Source organism: Rana temporaria, chromosome 1, assembly GCF_905171775.1.
Source record: "Rana temporaria chromosome 1, aRanTem1.1, whole genome shotgun sequence".
NCBI lineage: Eukaryota > Metazoa > Chordata > Amphibia > Anura > Ranidae > Rana > Rana temporaria.
In genome coordinates, this window is record NC_053489.1 from 427,637,688 (window position 1) to 427,659,209 (window position 21,522).

The 21,522-nt window shown below is 45.0% G+C and overlaps 1 protein-coding gene across 1 annotated transcript in view; it reads left to right on the forward strand.

Annotated features, from left to right (window-relative positions):
- TEX15 (testis expressed 15, meiosis and synapsis associated) overlaps positions 1-21,316 on the forward strand; it is a 61,663-nt gene extending 40,347 nt beyond the window's left edge. The window contains exons 2-3 of the mRNA XM_040343390.1: positions 14,738-14,802; positions 21,313-21,316. Of these exons, the coding sequence (XP_040199324.1) occupies positions 14,738-14,802; positions 21,313-21,316 (69 nt within the window). The remainder of the gene's footprint in view (positions 1-14,737; positions 14,803-21,312) is intronic.
- The last annotated feature ends 206 nt before the right edge of the window (positions 21,317-21,522 follow it).

The window sequence follows — 21,522 nt, forward strand, 5'->3', positions numbered from 1 at the left end:
ATTCAATGTGGTCATCTGTGTGTTTTGGTGTAAATTGTATTCAAACAATCATATTAAAGGATTACTAAAGTCAAAGTCTTTTTTTTTTGTTTTGGAAAGAGTGTGGATGAGTAACAACCTCTGTCAGGTTTTATTAGAAATGAGGAAAGGTGTCTCTAAATGGAAACACTAACAGCGCTCTGGTAAAAGATTGTAATAAATCTAAAATTACCCCTCTGCTTATGGTGATAAATAATCACCCTTGGTGAGAGCAAGTGTTAATCTGAATCAATCATATAAGCCATGAGTGAAAAAGAAGAAAACAAAACCTCACTGCAATGATAATGGTTAAAATTGAAAAAGAATCAATGATGCAAAGTCCATTCACAAAAAAAACTCATTAGCATAAAAAAGTCTCTAAAATCATTGTGATTCCTGTGCGTAGATATTCCTGAAGTGTCCAAACAAAGATCTTCACCTACAGGTCTCCCTTAGGAGTTCTACTCACCAGATGCCTGTGGTGTAATCAGCCTTGAGAACTCCTGTAATCCTGCTGGGATCCTTCAAATGGAATGCCTAGGATGTATCCTGGATAACTCTCAGAATCTTTCCTCCTGTTATCAGCGTCTCTCAGTGGAGTGGATGGATGATCATGGGCAGGGTTTAATCATGGAAAAATAAGCATAGGAAAGGAACATAGTGTGATAAAGGAAAATTTATATGAAATACTTACCGTAATTTTCCTTTCCTGATGGACTCCATGGCAGCCTACGTGTAGGTTAATCCCGCCTCTCATACCTCATAGGACCTCCCATAAAGCTTTGCTTCTTCCAATAGACTGTGTTCCATAATTTAGCCTACTCCAGCAAAGGGGAGGGAACTCCTGCTGCCATGGAGTCCATCAGGAAAGGAAAATTACGGTAAGTATTTCATATAAATTTTCCTTTTTCCTGACAGACTCCATGGCAGCCTACGTGTGGGAAATAACTAGCCATACACACCCGGGTGGGCAAATTGCTGGTTAAAGAAAAAGTTTTAATTGACATTGTCAACAGATAAAACATGTAAACCAAAATTAACCGACGATAAGGAAGCCGGTTCCACGCAGTAGTGCGTCATAAATGTATTCAGTGATGACCAAGAGGCCGCTCTGCAGATTACTTCCGAAGAGACGTGTCGGGCAGCCGCCCACGACGTAGCCATGCCCCGAGTAGAATGGGCGGTTACCGCTTCCGGTGGAGCCAAACCCTTCGCTTTATAAGCCCCTTGGATTGCCTGTACAATCCATGCTGCAATAGATCTAGGGGAAGCACGCATTCCCTTGTTCTTTCCGTGAAAGGAAATAAATAGATGATCGGATTGCCGAAAAGATGCCGTAGCTTCCAGATATTGTTTTAATACATTCCCAACATCCAAAGGATGAATTTCAGAGTCCTCAGAGGAACGAAAGATGGGAAGGACGATCTCTTGGTTCTCATGGAAGACTGATGTAACTTTAGGTTTGTGACCTAGCATAGGAATCAGGACTACACGGTCCGGGAAGAACGTAAGAAAAGGTTCCTTACATCCCAATGAGCCAATTTCCGAAACCCTTTTCGCTGAAGTCATGGCCACTAGAAAGACCGTCTTGAGAGAAAGATCTTTGATTGGTTGTTGGTCTGAATTCTGTATGTTTGAGAAAAAATCCAGAACTAGCGGAAGGTCCCATTTGGAGAATCTTGGTTTTCTTAGAGGTCTCAGTCGGATAGCTCCTCTGAAAAACTGTCTGACGAGAGTGTGAGTGGCCCAGGATATCCCGGTGAATGCGGAGATAGCCGAGACTTGGACTCTTAGTGAGCTTACAGATAGAGGTAGCTCAAGACCCGTCTGAAGAAAACCCAGAATGTCCTGAATTCTGGGATTATTAGGAGAACCGTCCATAGAAGTGGTATAGTCAGAGAACTTTGACCATATCCTTTGGTAGATTCTGTTAGTACTTGGTCTCCTAGCGTTCAATAGGGTGGAGATGGCTCCGCTTGGACAACCTAACGCTTCCAACCTTCCCCTTTCAAGAACCAGGCCATCAGATGTAGATGGGTTGGACATGGATGAGGAGTTGATCCTTGTAGCAGGAGATCTGATCTGGATGGAAGAGGAACTGGATCCCGGAAGCTCAGCTGAAACAGTAATGGGAACCACGGCCTGTTGGGCCATTATGGGACTATTGCCACTATCTCGACTTCCTCCCACCTGAGTCTCGATAGAAACTTGAGGATGACTGGAATTGGAGGGAAGGCATAGGCTCTGCGAAACCTCCACTGATCCGTTGGAGCATCCACCCCGAAGGCCTGGGGACAGCGACATCTGGTGTAGTACTTCTCCAGCTTGAAATTGCATGGGGATGCAAACAGATCCACTTCTGGTGAAAAATCCAGTGACAGGATCCAACTGAAAATCTCGTTGTGGAGAGACCACTCGTTGTTGTTGAGGGATGTCCTTGACAGAAAATCCGCCTGTAAATTCTGAGATCCGGGGAGATAAACCGCTGTCAAATCCTTCAAGTGTGTCTGCGCCCAAGACATAATTGGATTCACCTCCTTCTTCAGTAGAGACAGACTGCGAGTACCACCCTGTCTCTTGATGTACGAGACTGCTGATGTATTGTCCATCCTTAGGAGGACTGAAGACCCCTTTATCAGGTGAAGAAAAGCTTGTAGGGAACAGAAGGCTGCGCGAAGTTCCAGCACATTGGACACGATTTTCTGGGACGGAAAGTCCCACTTCCCTTGGGCTACTTCCTTCAGGCAGAGAGCCCCCCAACCTGTGTTGCTGGCATCTGACGTGATCGTGATCCAAGATACAGGAGCTAGGGAATGGCAATTGAGGAGATTTTTCCTTAGTAGCCACCAGGAAAGACTTTCCCGCATGTGTGACGTTATCCGGATCAATTGGTTTTGTGATCTCGGGTCCCACTGTTGAAGAAACACCTTCTGGAAGGGCCGCATCTTCCACTGTGCCCATCTCACCATCGGAGTTGTGGAGACCATGGTGCCTATAATGTTGAGGCATTGTGAGGCTTTCAGGAAAGGAGACTCTAGAGCGCAACGGATCCTGTCGCGAACAACTGGGATTTTCTCCAGGGGCAAAGAGATGGTACTTAGAGATGTATTGAATTGGGCCCCGAGAAATATCAGTGATTGTGTTGGTACTAGGTGACTCTTCTCCTTGTTCAGTAGCCAGCCAAACTCGGTCAGAATCGATATGACCAGATCCCGGTGCGTCAATATTTGCTCCTTGTTTTGCGATAGCAGCAGTAGGTCGTCTAGGTAGTGGTGTAGACGAACGCCTCTGGTTCTGATCAGGGCTACAACAGCTAGTAAGAGTTTTGAGAATACCCGTGGGGATGTTGTGAGTCCAAACGGGAGACAAACGAATTGGAGGTGAATATTGCATACTGCGAACCGCAGATACTTCTGAAATTCCATTGCTATGGGCACATGAAAGTAAGCATCTTTCAGATCTATGGCCACAAGCCAGTCGCCTGGTTGAACTGCTTGCCGGATCGTGAGCAGCGATTCCATTTTGAACTTCTCTTTTTTGATAAAGGTGTTCAGATGTGTCAGGTCTATCACTGGTCTCCAGGAACCTGACTTTTTTTGGACCAGGAAAAGGGGTGAATACATCCCCTTGAACCTCTCGGCCGTTGGGACATGTATAGCGGCACCTTGAGCCACAAGAGAGCTCGTGTAGGACAGGAGGACTTGTCTTTTTTCTTCTGAGCATGGAATTGTTGTGTGAATGACTTGAAGAATAGGGGGTTCTGTAAAAATCCAGGAATGGCCTGTAGATATTGTTTTTACTGTCCAGAAATCTTTTATTGAGGCTGCCCAGACATGCTTGAACTGGAAGAGACGAGCCCCGACTCTTTCCGTCTGGGCCGGCTTTATATCAAAAGGACTTAGGAGCCTCACGTCCACCAGAAGAAGGGCTTTTTGCCGGCTTCTGACCAGAGGGTTGGTTTCTTCTCCAATTCCTCCTAAAATCACGTCCAGGTCTGTACCGACGGGCCTCCCTAGCCCGATCTTGATCTTGCCTGGGAAAGAATTTTTTCTGTCCATACGGACGACGATCCTGGGGAAGGAACCCTGACTTACCCCCTGTGGCTCGGGTGATGGCATCATCTAGTTTGTTCCCAAACAGGGAAGAACCCAAAAAGGGTATCTTGCACCATGCCTGTTTAGAGGCAGGGTCAGCCACCCAAGGGCGTAGCCACAGGGCACGCTTGGCTGTGACAGAGGAAAGCATGACCCGAGACACTAGACGTATAAGGTCAAGGGAAGCCTCCCCTAAGAAGACTGAAGCCATCTTTAGTTCTTGGACTGGGATGCTTCCAGATATGTCTTCAGAGACACAAGATAACACAGTGTCCATTTCACCTGTCCAGGCCTCCATTGCTTTTGACAGGGCTGCCAGCGCTAGGGCTGGTTTACAGGCCATGCCCGCTGTAATATAAATTCGTTTTAAGTCAGTGTCTATTTTCCTCTCCAAACCATCTTTAAAGGAAACGGTGTCTTCCAAAGGGAGAGTAACGTGTTTCACCAGTCTCATCAAGGCCGCATCGACTAGAGGAGCTGACTCTAAATGTCTCACCTCTTCACTTTTGAATGAGTATAACTTCGCTATCTTGGATAGTAAAGAATTTTTCTTGTCTGAACCAGACCATTCTTCCATAATTACATCTCCTAGTTCACCAAGGAGGGGAAAGTTTGGGCGGTCTTTCTTAAGCTGGCTAAAGAACTTCCTTTGCTTGGAAGGTGCTTCTACTGGATCCTCCCATTTTAAAGCGTCCTTGACTGCTTTCACCAATGTTGGGACCAGGGAAAAATCAAAACCAGCAGCACAATGGACGTTTTCCATTTCACTTTCTGAGGAAACACTTGGAGAGCGGTTGACTCTAGAGGGCCCCGCAACTTCAGGATCATCCTGTACCAGGACTGGGGATGGTTCAACAGGAGGAACAACCGCTTGGGCGGAAGTAGAGATGTTCAAGGATTCTTGGACCACTCTTCTGACCAGGGCTTCAACCTGCTGGTCCTCACCCCCTCTTTCCCTTACAGCACGGGAATAACATGGCTCACAGAGGGATTTTCCTTCTGGGACCTGAGCTCTACATCCCCAACAGGAATTCCTTTCAGAATGACTGGAGTGACGGTGGGAGTGGTGACCAGACGAGGATCTAGAACCTTCTCTATAATGCTTAGATGAAGATCTAGAGCTTCTAGAACTTGAATGATGTTTTTGTGGTTGAACTTCAATAACATCTTCACGTGCTATTATTTGAGGAATAGACCTGGAGGGACTGGAAACAAAAGAGACAAAATACAATTTTTTTTTTTTTTTTTTTTTAACCAAAACCCATAGAAAAACAGGCAGAGGGAATAAATTCCATCCTACCTGCAGCGTAAGGTTTGGCCACAGGGGGGCGGTGACACATCCATAGCGGTGAGGAAACAATACTAAAAAAGAAACCAACAGGAACCGTGCATCAGGCAAAAGGACCCATAATCACAGAGTTTACATAAGGCATAAAAGAGCAGTCTCCTACCTTGATCCACAGCCAAGAGAGATACACCTAGACCGTCAGGGATGTGCCACCATATAGCTGTGTTTGACAGCTATTTAAACTTGCCGCCCTGTCGATGACGTCACCGCGCACCGGCGTGCGCATGCGCGGTGAACCTGCATCTCCTCGTCGGCCTCGCGCGCATGCGCGATCGCGGCTAGCTAGACCAAGGAGCTCACACACAGCCAAGCCTCGTTCCCAGAACGAGGCGTGCGCGTGCGCAGACCACTAGCAAGCGGCGAAGCTGGAACGCACTGCGCTCCAGCGGCCATACCTGGAAGGGAAAAGACAGACTACACACAAAAACTGGCTGCCATGATAGGTAAGAGGATAAGTTTATACATTACCACCTTTAGGAAACCCATGATCCGGCCTGGACAAGGAAGCCACCGCTGCTTACTCTGCAAGGTCTGGTAATTTAGAGACCCCCTGCTAATAGCCAGGGTAAAATAATCGCTTACCTGCCAGTGGCAGGCTAGTAAGCATAAAAAAGGGGTACCGCAGACAAAAATGTCCATCCAGCTAATAGCTGAGATTTGTAGGACTTCAGAGCCACCAGGCATGGGAATCAGGGACTAAATCAGGGAACAAAAAAGGAACACAGTCTATTGGAAGAAGCAAAGCTTTATGGGAGTAGGGTCCTATGAGGTATGAGAGGCGGGATTAAGGTGACTTAGCTTCTACCACGTCACACGCAAGTACGCACCGCCAATAGACACTTCCGGGTACGGACTACAGAGATGTGGAGCGCAAACAGCCACACGTGCTAAGGCTACCGCACTGGACTGTCCCACAGAACCCGGATAGTGCACAACGAGGCGGATTACTGGAAGTTGTCCTACACCTACCGTTACCTAAAACAGCTTTTAATTTTATTTGTTAATTTTTTTTTTTTTATGGTTTTTAACCACTAGTGCACTTGGTTGATCCCTTTTGAAATAAAATCGATCACCAAGTATAGAACGTACTTTCCCATGTGGATATCTTTTTATTTTCTATACGATCACCACCCCAAGAGAAAAGACACGGCATATGAGGAAAACGCCGTCCCGCATCAGACCGACAGGAGAGGTAACCATCTGACAGCTCACTGAAGCTAATTCAGACAAGCTCTACACCCTCTTGAGGGGACTTCTGTCCGGTGAGTGGGGACACATTGGGGGGAATCGTCAGCCACGCCAGAGAGGGGATACGGGAAAGTGATTCCTAACAGGATAAGAATTTACCGTATACATCAGCTGGGGATTGTATTGTGCAATTAGCCTGAATTGAGGACTGCACGGCTTCTCTAGATACTGTCTTTTGTTTGTTTTGAATTTCTACAAGAGACGGCCAGAGTTAACTTCTATCATAATATTTTTGTTTGAATTGTTTTTTGACATCAGCTGGGGATTGTATCGTGCAATTAGCCTGAATTGAGGACTGCACGGCTTCTTTAGATACTGTCTTTTGTTTGTTTTGAATTTCTACAAGAGACGGCCAGAGTTAACTTCTATCATAATATTTTTGTTTGAATTGTTTTTTGAAACACTTGAATGTAATCACTAATTGAGGAATTCACAATCAACGTGACTATTCCTATATTTTTATTTTTATTTTTACTAGCTAAATCCAATCTGAGGGCACTCTGAGTGGCACTCATTCTCATAAAGGAATCACTAGCACACAGCACTTTAATTAACTGTTTGATGGTTGATGAATTCATATATTTATTTATGTCATATTTTTTAAGTTATATCATTAATAATGTTTATTGAGCAACAATAATTACATTTATGCCTGGTGCAAAGTACAGGCAGTAAGTACACCACACCTAATTTGTGTCACGTATACACATTCTACCACAACCAACACTATATGTGTACAAACCACATTTTTTTCTACCACATGAGGGAATACACTTTTTCAGCTCACACAATTGGGCAATTTTGAATGTGGGGTGGACGCTTACAGATTCCACTGGAAGTGACATTCCCAATTTTAATTGTCATTTAAGGACTATTCCTCTTCTATTGCACTTTTTGCACATTTTGCACTTTTTCTTGTTTCTCTTTGCAAAACAGTCTTTACTGGTCTCTGGATGCAACACAGGGTTAACATATAAATAGGAAACCTTGGCGGACATTTACCGCACACTAATAAAAAGGGGGACCTTATATCCTAATGGTGGCTACACATATGAGCTTAACCACAGGAAGGAACCCAACACCATATATTTGATTTTATTAATCACTTGCCCATAATCTAGTGTGTTACAGCCTAGTACCAGGATAGCAGCGCCATTATCCCTCGAGCAAATAATATTTATATGAGAGGCGGGATTAACCCACACGTAGGCTGCCATGGAGTCTGTCAGGAAATTGCCTTTTTATTGAACAAAGCCCCACACAAAATGTAATGCTTGCAATGTAATAGATAAAAAACAGGCACATCAGATGTAAGGACTTTTAGCTCACGTAGCTATGTTGCTTGTCAGCTCAGCTCCAGCTGACAAGTTGCTCGTTCTATACAACTGCTGTCTGTGTGAGTGTAAACTCGTCGTGTAGCCACGCCCTGACGCGTTTCTGGATTGGCTCCTGTCTTCAGAGGGCGTGGCTACACAACGCTGGCTCCGAATTTAAATAGGCAGAGCAGGAGTGTCCATCCACGCTCTAGCCTATGGTGTATCAGCCATGTGTGCGGATCGTACACGCCCACTCAGACCTGGAGTTCCCTCTCAGGACCGTTTTTAAGCCGATAATATCACCCTATGCAAAACTATATGCAGTCCGCGCATCCATATTATGCCGGGTGTTAGAGATTAGTAACACCTCCCTCCGATCAGATGACACGGCACCTGTGTCACCCTGCTAGAGGTGGTTTCTATACAGAGATAAGGCAAATGAGTGTTACCTCTGTTTAACCAGAGGAGCACTCACCATCTCAGTATAATAGCCTGATCCCAAATGTTTTATCCTGCCCCCTGTCACCTGCAGCCGCAGAACAAGGTTTGGGTAAACAAAATGTTGTATCTTTAGACACCCGCATCAACATAATGGGTGTGTGCCTCATCGCTGTACACAATGTGAGCACGAATTTAAAATAATGACAATGCTTTACCTAAAAGACAGCGTGAGCTGTACATGAAAATACAATATATAAATAAACGTGAATCCATTAATATGCTCTGGCACTATGAGCTAAAACATGGATATATACGTGCTAATTCATAATAACAAACAAATACAATAAAAATAGACAAGGGCTTTGTTCAATAAAAAGGCAATATCACACTATGTTCCTTTCCTATGCTTATTTTTCCATGATTAAACCCTGCCCATGATCATCCATCCACTCCACTGAGAGACGCTGATAACAGGAGGAAAGATTCTTAGGCTAGGTTCACACCACGATTTTTACATCCGATAATCGGACCGTTAAATCGGATGGAATCGTATATGACAAAATCGTATGTAATCGTATGTCAAAATTTTCACTAAAAAATCGGATCCTGATTTTAAATAATGTCTGGGGAAAAAGAAGATTTTTGAAGTTATGGATATTCAGGGGAACCCCGCCGTCAATTTAAAACAAAAATGACGTGCGGTTCCCCCTAAATATCCATAACCAGACCCTTCAGGTCTGGTATGGATATTCAGGGGAACCCCGCCGTCAATTTAAAACAAAAATGACGTGCGGTTCCCCCTAAATATCCATAACCAGACCCATTATCCGAGCACGTTGACCTGGCCGGCCGCAGAAACTTTACACTTCCTTCGTGAAATGGTAGAGGTACAGTGTACCCCATTACCATTTCACACAGGGGGGGGGTCAGGATCTGGGGGTCCCCTTTGTTAAAGGGGTCTTCCAGATTCTGATAAACCTCCCACCCGCATACCCCCACAACCACCGGGCAAGGGTTGTGGGGATGAGACCCTTGTCCCCATCAACATGGGGACAAGGTGCTTTGGGGGGCACCCCAAAGCACCCTCCCAATGTTGAGGGCATGTGGCCTGGTGCAGTTCAGGAGAGGGGGGGGCCGCACTCTGTCCCCCCCTCTTTTCTGCGGCCGGCCAGGTCAACGTGCTCGGATAATGGGTCTGGTTATGGATATTTAGGGGGAACCGCACGTAATTTTTGTTTTATACGGGTACGATTTATCGCACAGTCATCCGATTTAGTACGATTTAGATTGACCACAATATTAAAAAAAAACGGACACGATTTTAATACGATTTCAAATCAGGACCAAAAATCGTGGTAAAAAACGATTTTTGATGCGATTTTAAATCGTATCAAATCTGATGCGGATCAAATCGGATGCACTTGGGGACCTAAATTAATGAATGGAAGTGAATGGATACGTTTTGCCATACAGATTTGTACGATTTTAAAGCTAAAATCGTGAGTAAAAGTAGGATGACAAAATCGTGGTGTGAATGCACCCTTAGAGTTCTCAAGGCTGATTACACCACAGGCATCTGGTGAGTAGAACTCCTAAGGGAGACCTGTAGGTGAAGATCTTTGTTTGGACACTTCAGGAATATCTACGCACAGGAATCACAATGATTTTAGAGACTTTTTTATGCTAATGAGTTTTTTTTTGTGAATGGACTTTGCATCATTGATTCTTTTTCAATTTTAACCATTATCAATGATAATGACAGTGATGTTTTGTTTTCTTCTTTTTCACTCATGGCTTATGATTGATTCAGATTAACACTTGCTCTCACCAAGGGTGATTATTTATCACCATAAGCAGAGGGGTAATTTTAGATTTATTACAATCTTTTACCAGAGCGCTGTTAGTGTTTCCATTTAGAGACACCTTTCCTCATTTCTAGTATTACTTTTATAATAGCTGCTATTCTGCCAAAACCACCATCATACATATTACACTATATCCACAGAGCGCTTGGATCAGTATTATCTTCGGATAAATTCTGGTATATTTTTTACTGTCAGGTTTTATTGCTGTCTGTGAATCACCCTCTCTCTTTGTGCCGTTTACCATTAATAATAAAAGTAAAAGAAAATCCTACATTTTGGGTTGTCCCCAGAAAAATAATACAGTGGAAATCTCCAAATGGGGACACTAGTTCTGGTGACCTGGGGGGCCAAAGAAATTCCCTTAATTTGAAGGGATTTCCTCTCACTTCCTGTTTGACTATAGGACAGGAAGTGAAGGGTATTCTCCGCAATGGGACACGGTGGGCGAAAAATTTCTGGCAGGTGTTATAACCCGCTCTTACTTTTTCTTTTTTCGTTTTTCCTGTAGTTCCACTTTAATATTTGCTAATTGTTTATGACTTATGCTAACTATAGATATAAATACATGGGCCCGGATTCACAGACACTGGCGCATATTTATGCCACCGTAGCGTATCTCCTTTACGCTATGCCGACGCAGCACAGAGAGGCAAGCACTGAATTCACAAAGCCAGTGCTTCCAAATCTGCGCTGGGTTTCCAAGGCGTAAGTCGGCGTAAGTGGAAGTGGGCGTGAGCCATGCTAATGAGGTGTGACCCCATGCAAATGATGGGCCGAGCTCCAGACAGATACGTATCGCCAACTGCGCATGCGCCGCTTCGTGGGCGCATCTCAGTGCGCATGCTCACAATCACGTCGGAACAACTGCCTAAGATACGGCGTGAACATAACCTACGCCTAGTCATATTCACGTCCTACGTAAAATACGTTGGCTTGAGTTCCCTGGTGCAGCCCTTTGCATGGATGCTGCTGAGTTACACCTCCTTTATGGGGCATAACTTTGTGCCGGACCTATGACTTTACGCGCACTGCGACGGACGTACGTTCGTGAATCGGCGTATCTCCCTCATTTGCATATGTGAATAGAAATTAAATGGAAGCGCCAAATACGTCCAGCGTAAATATGCGCCCACTCTACGCCGGCGTAAGCAAGTTACGTCGGTCGGATGAAGCCTGTTTTTAGGCGTATCTTAGTTTGTGGGCACGGCGCACAGATACGACGGCGCATATTTGCACTTACGCGGCGTATCTCGAGATACGTCGGCGCAAGTGCTTTGTGAATCCGGGCCATGGTCCATAACAGGGGTCTCATAATTTTGTAAGTAATTTACTGTTCTTTAGGCTTTAGGGGAGCCGAAGTGTGGCTAGTGGTTGAAGAAAATGCCACAGCATCAGTGCTTCATCATTGGTTTTAATGGGAGAAATAGTGCCCAATTGATGGTGTCAGTAGGGGGAATGGTGACCCATCATTGGTGTTGGTGAAATAGTACCCCAAGGGCCATATAAAGGCAGCCAAAGGGCTACATCTGGTCCCCAGGCTGCAGTTAGGAGACCACTGGTCTATAATAATTATTTGTGTTCCATTACTATGCCATGAACTCCAGCTACTATTCTTATGGTAGGCTTGGGGAATGGCTAGATATGCTAGCTGGAAAACCAGATGCGCAAACATTTTGCCTATAGTTCTACTTTAAGTGTCACATCTAATCAAGGCAGGGCTTAGCATTTATGTAAGTGATTTTGTTTGAAGAACATTATTCTAAATATTATATGACTTATTAAAAGAGAATGTTTATAGGTAGGGTGCTTAGGGAAAAGAAAATTGCTCAACTTTTTTAACCACTTGAATTCTGGGCACCTTCACCCCCTTCCTGCCAAGGCAAATTTTTGTCTTTCAGAGCTGTCACACTTTGAATGACAATTGCACGGTCATGCAACACTGTACTCAATTAAATGTTCAATCCCACGGTCATTGAACCAGATTTTGGTGCTTTTGGCAGCGTGGGCAGGTGCCAAGTCCTGCTGGAAAATGAAGTTAGCATCCCCATAGAGCTCGTCTGTAGAAGGAAGCATGAAGTGCTCCAAAATCTCCTGGTAGACAGATGCGTTGACCCTTGACTTAATGAAGCACAGTGGACCAACACCAGCAGAAGACATGGCCCCCCAAATCAACAAAGACTGTGGAAACTTCACACTGGACTTCCAGTATCTTGCAGTGTGTGCCTCTCCATTCTTCCTCCATACTCTGGGTCCTTAAAATTTGCTCTAATCAGAAAAGAGGACTCTGGACCACTGAGCAACAGACCAGGTCTGTTTTTCTTTATCCCAGGTAAGACGCCTTTGACGTTTGTTGTTCAGGAGTGGCTTGACAAGAGGAATACGACATTTGAAGCCTGTGTCCAGAATCTGTCTGTGTGTGGTGGCTCTTGATGCACTGACTCCAGCCTCAGTCCACTCCTTGTGAAAGTCCCCAACACTTTTTAATGGTCTTTTCCTGACAGTCCTCTCCAGGCTGCGGTCATCCCTGCTGCTTGTGAACCTATTTCTTCCACACTTTTTCCTTCCACATAACTTTCTAATAATGTGCTTTGATACAGCACTTTGGGAACATCCAACTTCTTTTGCAATTACCTTTTGAGGCTTTCCCTCCTTATGGAGGGTGTCAATGATGGTTTGCAACCTGTAGAATTTTTTAAACGTTGCCTATGGAGATTTTTAAGGGTAAATGTTTGTCGCCATTCCACGAGTGGGCGCAATTTTGAAGCGTGACATGTTGGGTATCAATTTACTCGACGTAACATTATCTTTCACAATATAAAAAAAAATTGGGCTAACTTTACTGTTGTGTTTTTTTTTTAATTCAAACATGTATTTTTTCCCAAAAGAAAGCTCTATTCGTATGAAAAAAGGACGTCAATTTGGTTTGGGAGCCACGTTGCACGACCGCGCAATTGTCAGTTAAAGCGACGCAGTGCCGAATTGCAAAAAGTGGCCTGGCCTTTGACCACCCAAATGGTCCAGGGCTGAAGTGGTTCGTAAATGGACACTTACCTGTCCTGGGTGCCTGCGATGTCGGCAGCTAAGGCCGACCCGTTCCTCGGATGCCGCCGCCGCTATCCTCGGTGAGGGACTCAGGAAGTGAAGCTGTCTTCTGGGACCTGTGTGTTTCCCAGAAGACATCGGGAAGGGGCGTGACCCCCGCGGGAGTCTATGCCCGGAAGTGGGTGCAAATACCTGTCTTGGACAGGTATCTGCACCCCCCTGAAAGGTGCCAAATGTGACACTGGAGGAGGTTCCATTTTTGTGTGGACCTCCGCTTTAAGTTGCATTAGTGAAATAAATGACCTTTTGCCCGATATTCAAATTTTTCCAATTTCATCTGTATATCCTATTGGGAGTAGTAGCTCAGCCAATAAGTACTGAACATTAGGGGGAAGATCCACAAAGGTATTACGCCGGCGTATCTCTTGATACGCCACGTAATTTCAAATTTTGCGCGTCATATCTTTGTTTTGTATCTTCAAAACAAGATACGACAGCATCTCGGCTAGATCCGACAGGCGTACGTCTTAGTACGCCGTCGGATCGAAGCTGCAATTTTTCGGCGGCCGCTAGGTGGCCTTTCCGTAGAATTCCGCATCGAGTATGCAAATTAGCTAGTTACGGCGATCCACGAATGTACGTCCGGCCGGCGCATTGTTTTTACGTCGTTTGCATTCGGCTTTTTCCGGCGTATAGCTAAAGCTGCTATTATGAGGCGTACTCAATGTTAAGTATGGCCGTCGTTCCCGCATCCAATTTAGAATTGTTAACGTCGTTTGCGTAAGTCGTTCGCAAATAGGAATTTGCGCAGAATGATGCCACCGTCGTAAGCATTGGCTGGTTCCGGTTTAATTTCGAGCATGCGCACTGGGATACGCCCACGGACGGCGCATGCGCAGTTAAAAAAAACGTTGTTTACGTCGGGTCACGACGTATTTACATAAAACACGCCCCCATCACAGAGATTTGAATGGCACGCCATTACGCCGCCAAAGATACACTACGCCACTACAGGGCGAATTCTATGAGGATTCAAAAAAAAAAAAGTTATGGCGGAGTGTGTATCTTAGATACGCTGCGCCCGGCACAGAGGTACGTGGATCTGGCCCTAGATGTGCATGTTGGGTGCAAAAGGAATCTCCCAAGGGTCTGCTTATTTGAAAAATTATTATCAAAGCCTCTCAGAACTTGGTAGCTTCCCTTGCTTAGGAGGTGGCAGCTGTGACTTTTTACTTGCTTTGTCAGTCAGGAATATTGTGTGGCATACCCCTGTAAGTGCATAGATTGTAGATTTAGAACTGTTTAGGGTGGTTCAAAATCGGACAACATATTGTATATGATTTTGTTGTATTTTATTACCACCAGGTCTTATATACTTGTGAAAAGTCTCCGGGAAAAGAGAAAAAAGAAAAAACAGAATCTCCTTCAAGGTACGTTATTATTAAATGGATTTCTTAGTTCATAATACAGTAGATATAATATGGTGAAAAAACAAGGTAGGTAAAAAAAAAATCTTCTTTTACCAACATGAAAGCTTTACCCAGTGCCATATATCTACGATTCCTGTGGCGAAAGCTGAAATTTCGCCTGGGCAGGAAGGGGGTATATGTGCCCAGTAAGCAAGTGGTTAATCACTTACCATACTATACTTGGCACTTTCACACCCTTCCTGCCTCGACCAATTTTCAGCTTCACCAGTAATTATTTTTTTTAACATAAATTGAGCTTTCTTTTGGTGGTATTTAATCACCACTTGGGTTTTTCTTTTTTGCTAAATAAATGAAAAAGGCCTGAAATTTTGAGAAAAAAAAAAAGTTTTCATTTGTTTCTGTTATAAAATTTTGCACATAAATTATCTTTTTTTCAGAAATGTAGGCCAAAATGTATTCTGCTACATTTTTTTGGTGAAAATAACCCAAATCATTGTTTATTATTTAGTCTGTAGGAAAGTTAAAGAGTCCACAAACAATGGTATACAGTGCCTTGAAAAAGCATTCATACCCCTTGAAATTTTCCACATTTTGTCATGTTACAACCAAAAACGTAAATGTATTTTATTGGTGTAGGGGTTAAATTCTACCATTGGTCTCCCTCTTATCTTTTAGCCCTGGCTACAGGGCCCTGGGAATTCCTGCCCAATCAGACACTGAACTGAACTGAAGAGCAAAGACTTATTTTGGCTTGTGGGTGTTATTAATTATTTTACACCAATAAGGGGTACATGTTAGGATATCCCATATTCATTATGATTATCCAATAATAAAATACACTTAGTAGAATACATTGAATTATACATGAGATAAAGAATAATTTACACTAAGCTTTTCCACCAGACAGTTTCCTATAGCTGCTATGCTATTCTTGAATTTATAAGTTCCTTTATTTAAGTTTCACAAGGACTATAAGTAGCATTCTACAGCCTGAAATATTATTTTTCATTATATTAAACAATTATTTAACCCTTTACAATCACCCTTTCTCTTTTCGTCCGTAAACAGACACAGCCTTCACAAGTCTTGACATATGGGTTATGTTCCTGTTCATAGGAGAGGACTAGGCAGAACATGTTAGATATTTAAATACATGTTACTTTAACAAAGTTGAACAGCCCTGCCCAGGGGGCGGTCCCTCCGGACATAACCCTCCTCCCTGCAGCCTCAGTGTTTTTCTGCCTAGCAGAGGAGAATGACGTGGCTCCCTTTGGGCCCAGCGCCCTGAAGAAATTTTTAATTTAATTTTATTTATTTGAGATTCTTCTATCAACTGCCCACTGGGTGACAGGCTGGATATATAGTACCTTGTAGTCTCCTCACTCCGGCCAGCGAGCGTCAGCACACCGTAGCAAAGGGCTGGCTCTGCCACGACATACCCCATGACTCTGGGGGTGGCCGGTGAGCTTGTTGCTCCAGGGTCCACACATGACTGGGCTGTGGTGTTGTCTCACTCACAGTGGACCGGGCCGACAGCTACTCCAACGCGGTTGTATGCCTGTCAGGAATTTCGCCAGCGGGTCCTCGCATGGACGGGTAAGTACAGTCCTTCCTGCCTCGGCGGGTCGGTACGGCTAGGCATTCCTGGGGTTAGGGGGTCCTCCTATCCTCCCTTTCCCTGCTCTCTGTCACATTTCCCTCTGCTGCTCTACCGCTGCTACCGGGGTGGACCTGTGGGGGGGCTCCATTTCCCACCGGGGGACTGTGGGGTGTCTGGGCCCATTTTTATCTGTGGGGGTGTGCTTTGCCTCAGGGAAGCGTCATTCGGCCACATCGCAGCGTTTTTGCAGTCTGCTGTTTACATTGAAATTTCCCATTAGCAGACATTTTGTCTTGGTCACGCTATGGCGCAGCTTGTTATTGCGGTCGGCCATTTTACTGTGGCCATGCCCTGTTATCTCTGAAGCGTTCGGCGGCCAGTTTTGTGTGGGGTTTTGGCCTCTAGTGCTGGCTTTTTAAACAGTGCGCAGCACATATCTCCTCACAGATTTTTACCTCACGGCTTTACCTCACAGCTTTTTCCTCACAACACAAGCTGTCTCTTGCTGGGTTGGTGAGTCCCCTGGATAACCCCCCAGTCAGCGCAGCAAGGAGGGTGGACTTTCAGGTCTTGAATAGGTCCCTGGGAGCCCTCTATGTAATGGAGTCAGTATCTGGTCCTTCTTCCCCAAATAAGCCAGAGGTGGCAGCCGGTGCTCCTGCACCTGCGGTTCCCATAGACACTTTGTCGGCAGTCCTGGAAACATTTGTTGCCAGGGTGGAAGCGGCATGCTGGAGTAAGGGGGGTACAAAGCGCCCCCGACATCTCCTGGGGAATGCTCAGATTCAGACCAGGGTCCGGCTGCGGCGCAGGACCCCGGTTCTGGGTTGTCAGAGGATGTGGACCAGGACTTTCCTTGTGAGGAAGACTCCTCACTTGGGTCAGTACAGGACAGGGCACTTGTTAATGCACTTATCAGTGCTGTGAGGGACTCCCTTAAGCTGGATGGTGCAGCTGAGGCATCCACTGAGGGTTCAGTCTTTTTTGGGTCCCACAAGTCGGACCGCTCTGTGAAGGTTTTTCCTTATGTGCCCCTCAGCGCCTGGCGGTCCGTTAGCCTTTTGAAAAAATGGGCTTCTCCTCTGGTAGTTGACCCTCCGGTTGCCTGGTAAAATAAGGTAACCACTCTCCCTATAGAAGGGACCCCTGCTTTCAAGGACCATACTGATAGGAGGTCCGAGGCGCTGACCCGCTCCATGTTTACCATGCTGGGTTCTGCATTGCGGCCTATTGTGGCTGCAACCTTGGTGTCTCAGACACTCACTGACTGTGGAGGAGCACCAGCTCCCTCCCGAATTTATTAGACTGGCCGACCAGTTGGTCCAGGGCTTTGTATGTGTCTGTGATGCTACCCTGGATGCAGCTCTCTTGATATCCAGAGCCTCTGTTTCGGTGGTGGTCTTGCGCCGCCTGATTTGGCTAAAATGCTGGTCTGCTGACCAGGCATCCAAAAAAGCCCTGGCAGATTTACCCTTCAAAGGTGGGAGACTTTTTGGTACCTCGCTGGACGACATTATTAAAGATGTCACTGGAGGTAAGAGCACTCTCCTACCTCGGTCCACCAAAGGGAAGCCGGGTCCTTAGTTTCCCAATTAGAAGCTGTATTTTCGTCAGTCAGGACCCGCCCGACTCATGGGTGGGGGGACGACTTTGCAGGTTCGCAGCTCGTTGGACCTCCCTGCTCTCCGACCAGTGGGTCTGCGAGGTGGTCTCTTCAGGGTACAAGATAGAGTTTATTTCCTGTCCACCAAACAGATTCTTTCCCTACAATATCCCTCTCATTCCGCCTCGTCGGTCTGCCCTATTGGGGGCAGTACAGGACTTGCTGGGTAATTTTGCTTGTTACGCAGAACGAGAGGTTTCAGGGATTTTATTCGAATCTGTATGTGGTCCCGAAGGACGGGGTCCGTCCAATCTTGGACCTCAAAGCCCTAAATGCCTTTGTGAGAGTAAGGAAGTTCCGCATGGAATCCATTCGCTCGGTGGTGGCTGCGCTCCATCCCGGGGGACTTTCTGGTGTCCTTGGACATCAAGGACGCATACTTGCATGTCCCAATTTGCTCAAGTCACCAGAGGTTTCTGCGCTTTGAGATAGGGGAAGACCACTATCAGTTTGTGGTTCTTCCATTTGGCCTAGTGTCAGCACCAAGAGTTTTCACCAAGGTGCTTGCACCGATCCTAGCTTTGCTGAGACAGCGAGGCATTGCCATCGTAGGCTTCTTAGACGATCTTCTTCTGAGAACAGCTTCTGGCTGTGTCTATAGCCAGCCAGACCCTCCGAGAATTCGGGTGGGTGTTAAACATCCAGAAGTCGGTCCTGGTACCAACTCAGTGTTTGGAGTACCTGGGGTTGATTCTGGACTCCGCTGAGGCGAGAGTCTTTCTTCCCCTGGAAAAATTGCAGACTCGTCAGTCTGCAGTAAAGCTGTTGGCATCCTGCAAATGGTCGTCTCTCCGTTTTTGCATGCGAGTCCTGGGTCTGATGGTAGCCTCCTTCGAGGCAGTACTGTATGCCCAGTTCCACACTCGAGTATTGCAGAAGGAACAAATCTCCATTGTCTCTGTATCGCCAGATTCAGGTAAGCCACCTAGTCAGAGTCTCTCTGAATTGGTGGCTGAGATCCCCGGCTCTTCGGTCTGGGAAGCCATTTCTTCCCTTCCAGTGGACGTAATTACGACAGACGCCAGCCTCACAGGTTGGGGGGGGCGTCTGGGGGGTCCAGTCGGGCCAGGGTCGCTGGACTTTGCAGGAATCCCGTCTGCCGATCAATGTCCTGGAATTTTGGGCGATCAGGCTATGCCTCTCCTCGTAGTCAAGGAGGTTGCAAGGTCGCCCTAACAGGATTCAGTCTCGTCGGCCACCATTTCTCGTGGATCAGGCAGACCTTCATAGAGGCCTATGCTCTTAAGGGGCGGGCACAGGCCTATGCTCTTAAGGGGCGGGCACCCCCCCTTCTGGTCACGGCACATTCGACCAGGGCAATTTGTACTTCCTGGGCTTTCCGACATCAAGCGTCTGTCTCACAGGTGTGTAAGGCGGCAACTTGGTCGTCCGTTCACACTTTTTTCAAATTTTACAAGGTTGATGTGAGTGCATCTTCAGACGCTTTCTTCGGCCGCAAGGTTTTGCAGGTGGCTGTTTAAAGTTGCACCTCCTCCGTTGAGGAGCTCTGCTTGTTTTGGGGTGAAGTTGTTTTTTTTACTGATACTTTTCCCACCCCTCGTTTTTTGACACTACTTGGGGTGTCCCATATGTCAAGACTTGTGAAGGCTGTGTTCGTCCATGGACGAAAAGAGAAAATAGGATTTTTTGTACTCTCTGTAAAATCCTTTTTTCTGTCGTCCATGGTTGGACACAGCACCCACCCCTCCTTTTTAGGTTTGTACTGCTTGTTACGAACTGAGGCTGCATGCTGCAGGGAGGAGGGTTATGTCCAGAGGGACCGCCCCCTGGGCAGGGCTGTTCAACTCTGTTAAACTAACATGTATTTAAATATCTAACATGTTCTGCCTAGTCCTATGAACAGGAACATAACCCATATGTCAAGACTTGTGAAGGCTGTGTCCGTCCATGGACGTCAGAGAAAAGGATTTTACGGTGAGTACAAAAAATCCTTCTTTTGTCACAACAGTGACAATTGTGAATCCTGTTTCCACTATGCTTCATCCTATATTGCTTACCTATAAATGCATTGGCCCATCTATATATATATATATATATATATATATATATATATATATATATATATATATATCTCAAAATACAAAAACAGTGCACACATTAACATTACTTAACATAAGACCATGATACCTAAATGAAGGTAATTTACACCGTTTACACCGTTATCCAAACTGTATAGCAAATGTCCATAGGAAAACAAGGGGAAGGGGGCATGACAGTCTTTATGTGAAGGGGGCTGGGGATGAATACTCTCCATCCAACATGAATAACTACAGAATCACCTACCTGAACTATTAGCTAACACTTTCCTTACCCATTGGAGGTGTTAAAAGATTATTTCATTAATTCAAACATAAGTCCATTATTTCATTAAGCATGCAGAAATAAAATGTTTCTTAGCAACAGTTTTCATTATATAGATTCATTATATATATTCAACTGAACATTTTTCTCAAACCCAGCAGGATTCAATAAACATAAACACCTTTAGTCCCTTTATTCCTATGGACCCAAGTGAAGTCTGAGGGTCTCAGAACAGAACATTTTACCCAAGCACATAGTCTGACTCAGAACTTAGTTTCCTAACTTTGTAAATGAATCTGACTATCATAAACAAAATAAAACAGTATTGAATAAGCAACATTACATCCTTAGAACTTTACAGCTGAAATTCTTGGAATTCAAAAAGTAATATATGCCAAAAATAGTCACTTTTTATTCAATATATGTAACACTTTATTTTGGTCCTAATTGCTTGATCTCAGTAACTCTTATGCAGCGTACACACTATCGGAAATTTCCGACCAGAAAAGTCCGATGTGAGCTTTTGGTTTGAAATTCCGTAGTGTAGGCTCCATCGGAATTTTTCTGTCAGAATTTCCACCAAGAAAAATTTGAGAGCTGGTTCTCAAATTTTACGACAAGAAAAGTGAAGGAAATTCACAAAATCGTCTGTATGCAATTCTGACGCACCAAAAACCATGCATGCTCGAAATCAAGTCGACGCATGCTCGGAAGCATTGAATTTAATTTTTCTCGGCTTGTCGTAGTGTTGTACGTTACCACGTTCTTGATGGTTGTAATTTGGTGTGACCGTGTGTATGCAAGACAAGTTTGAGCCAAGATTGCCTCTGAAAAAAATCCACGTTTTTCTTGCTGGATTTTCTGAGTGTGTGTACGCGGCATTAAAGTATTTATAATTTTACCCTTTTTTCCCTCCTACTCTTAGGTAGGAATAGAAACACAATACATTTCCTCTTAACCCTATGCACATTTTAAGACATACACAAAATAACCTTGTCTTAGGTATTTTAACCATTAAATGTGAATCCATAAACCATAATTCATTTTTCTCTTATCGTCCATGGACGGACACAGCTCCTTAAATCTTGACAAGTGGGTTATGTTCCCTGTTTACAGGAGAGGACTAGGCAGAAAC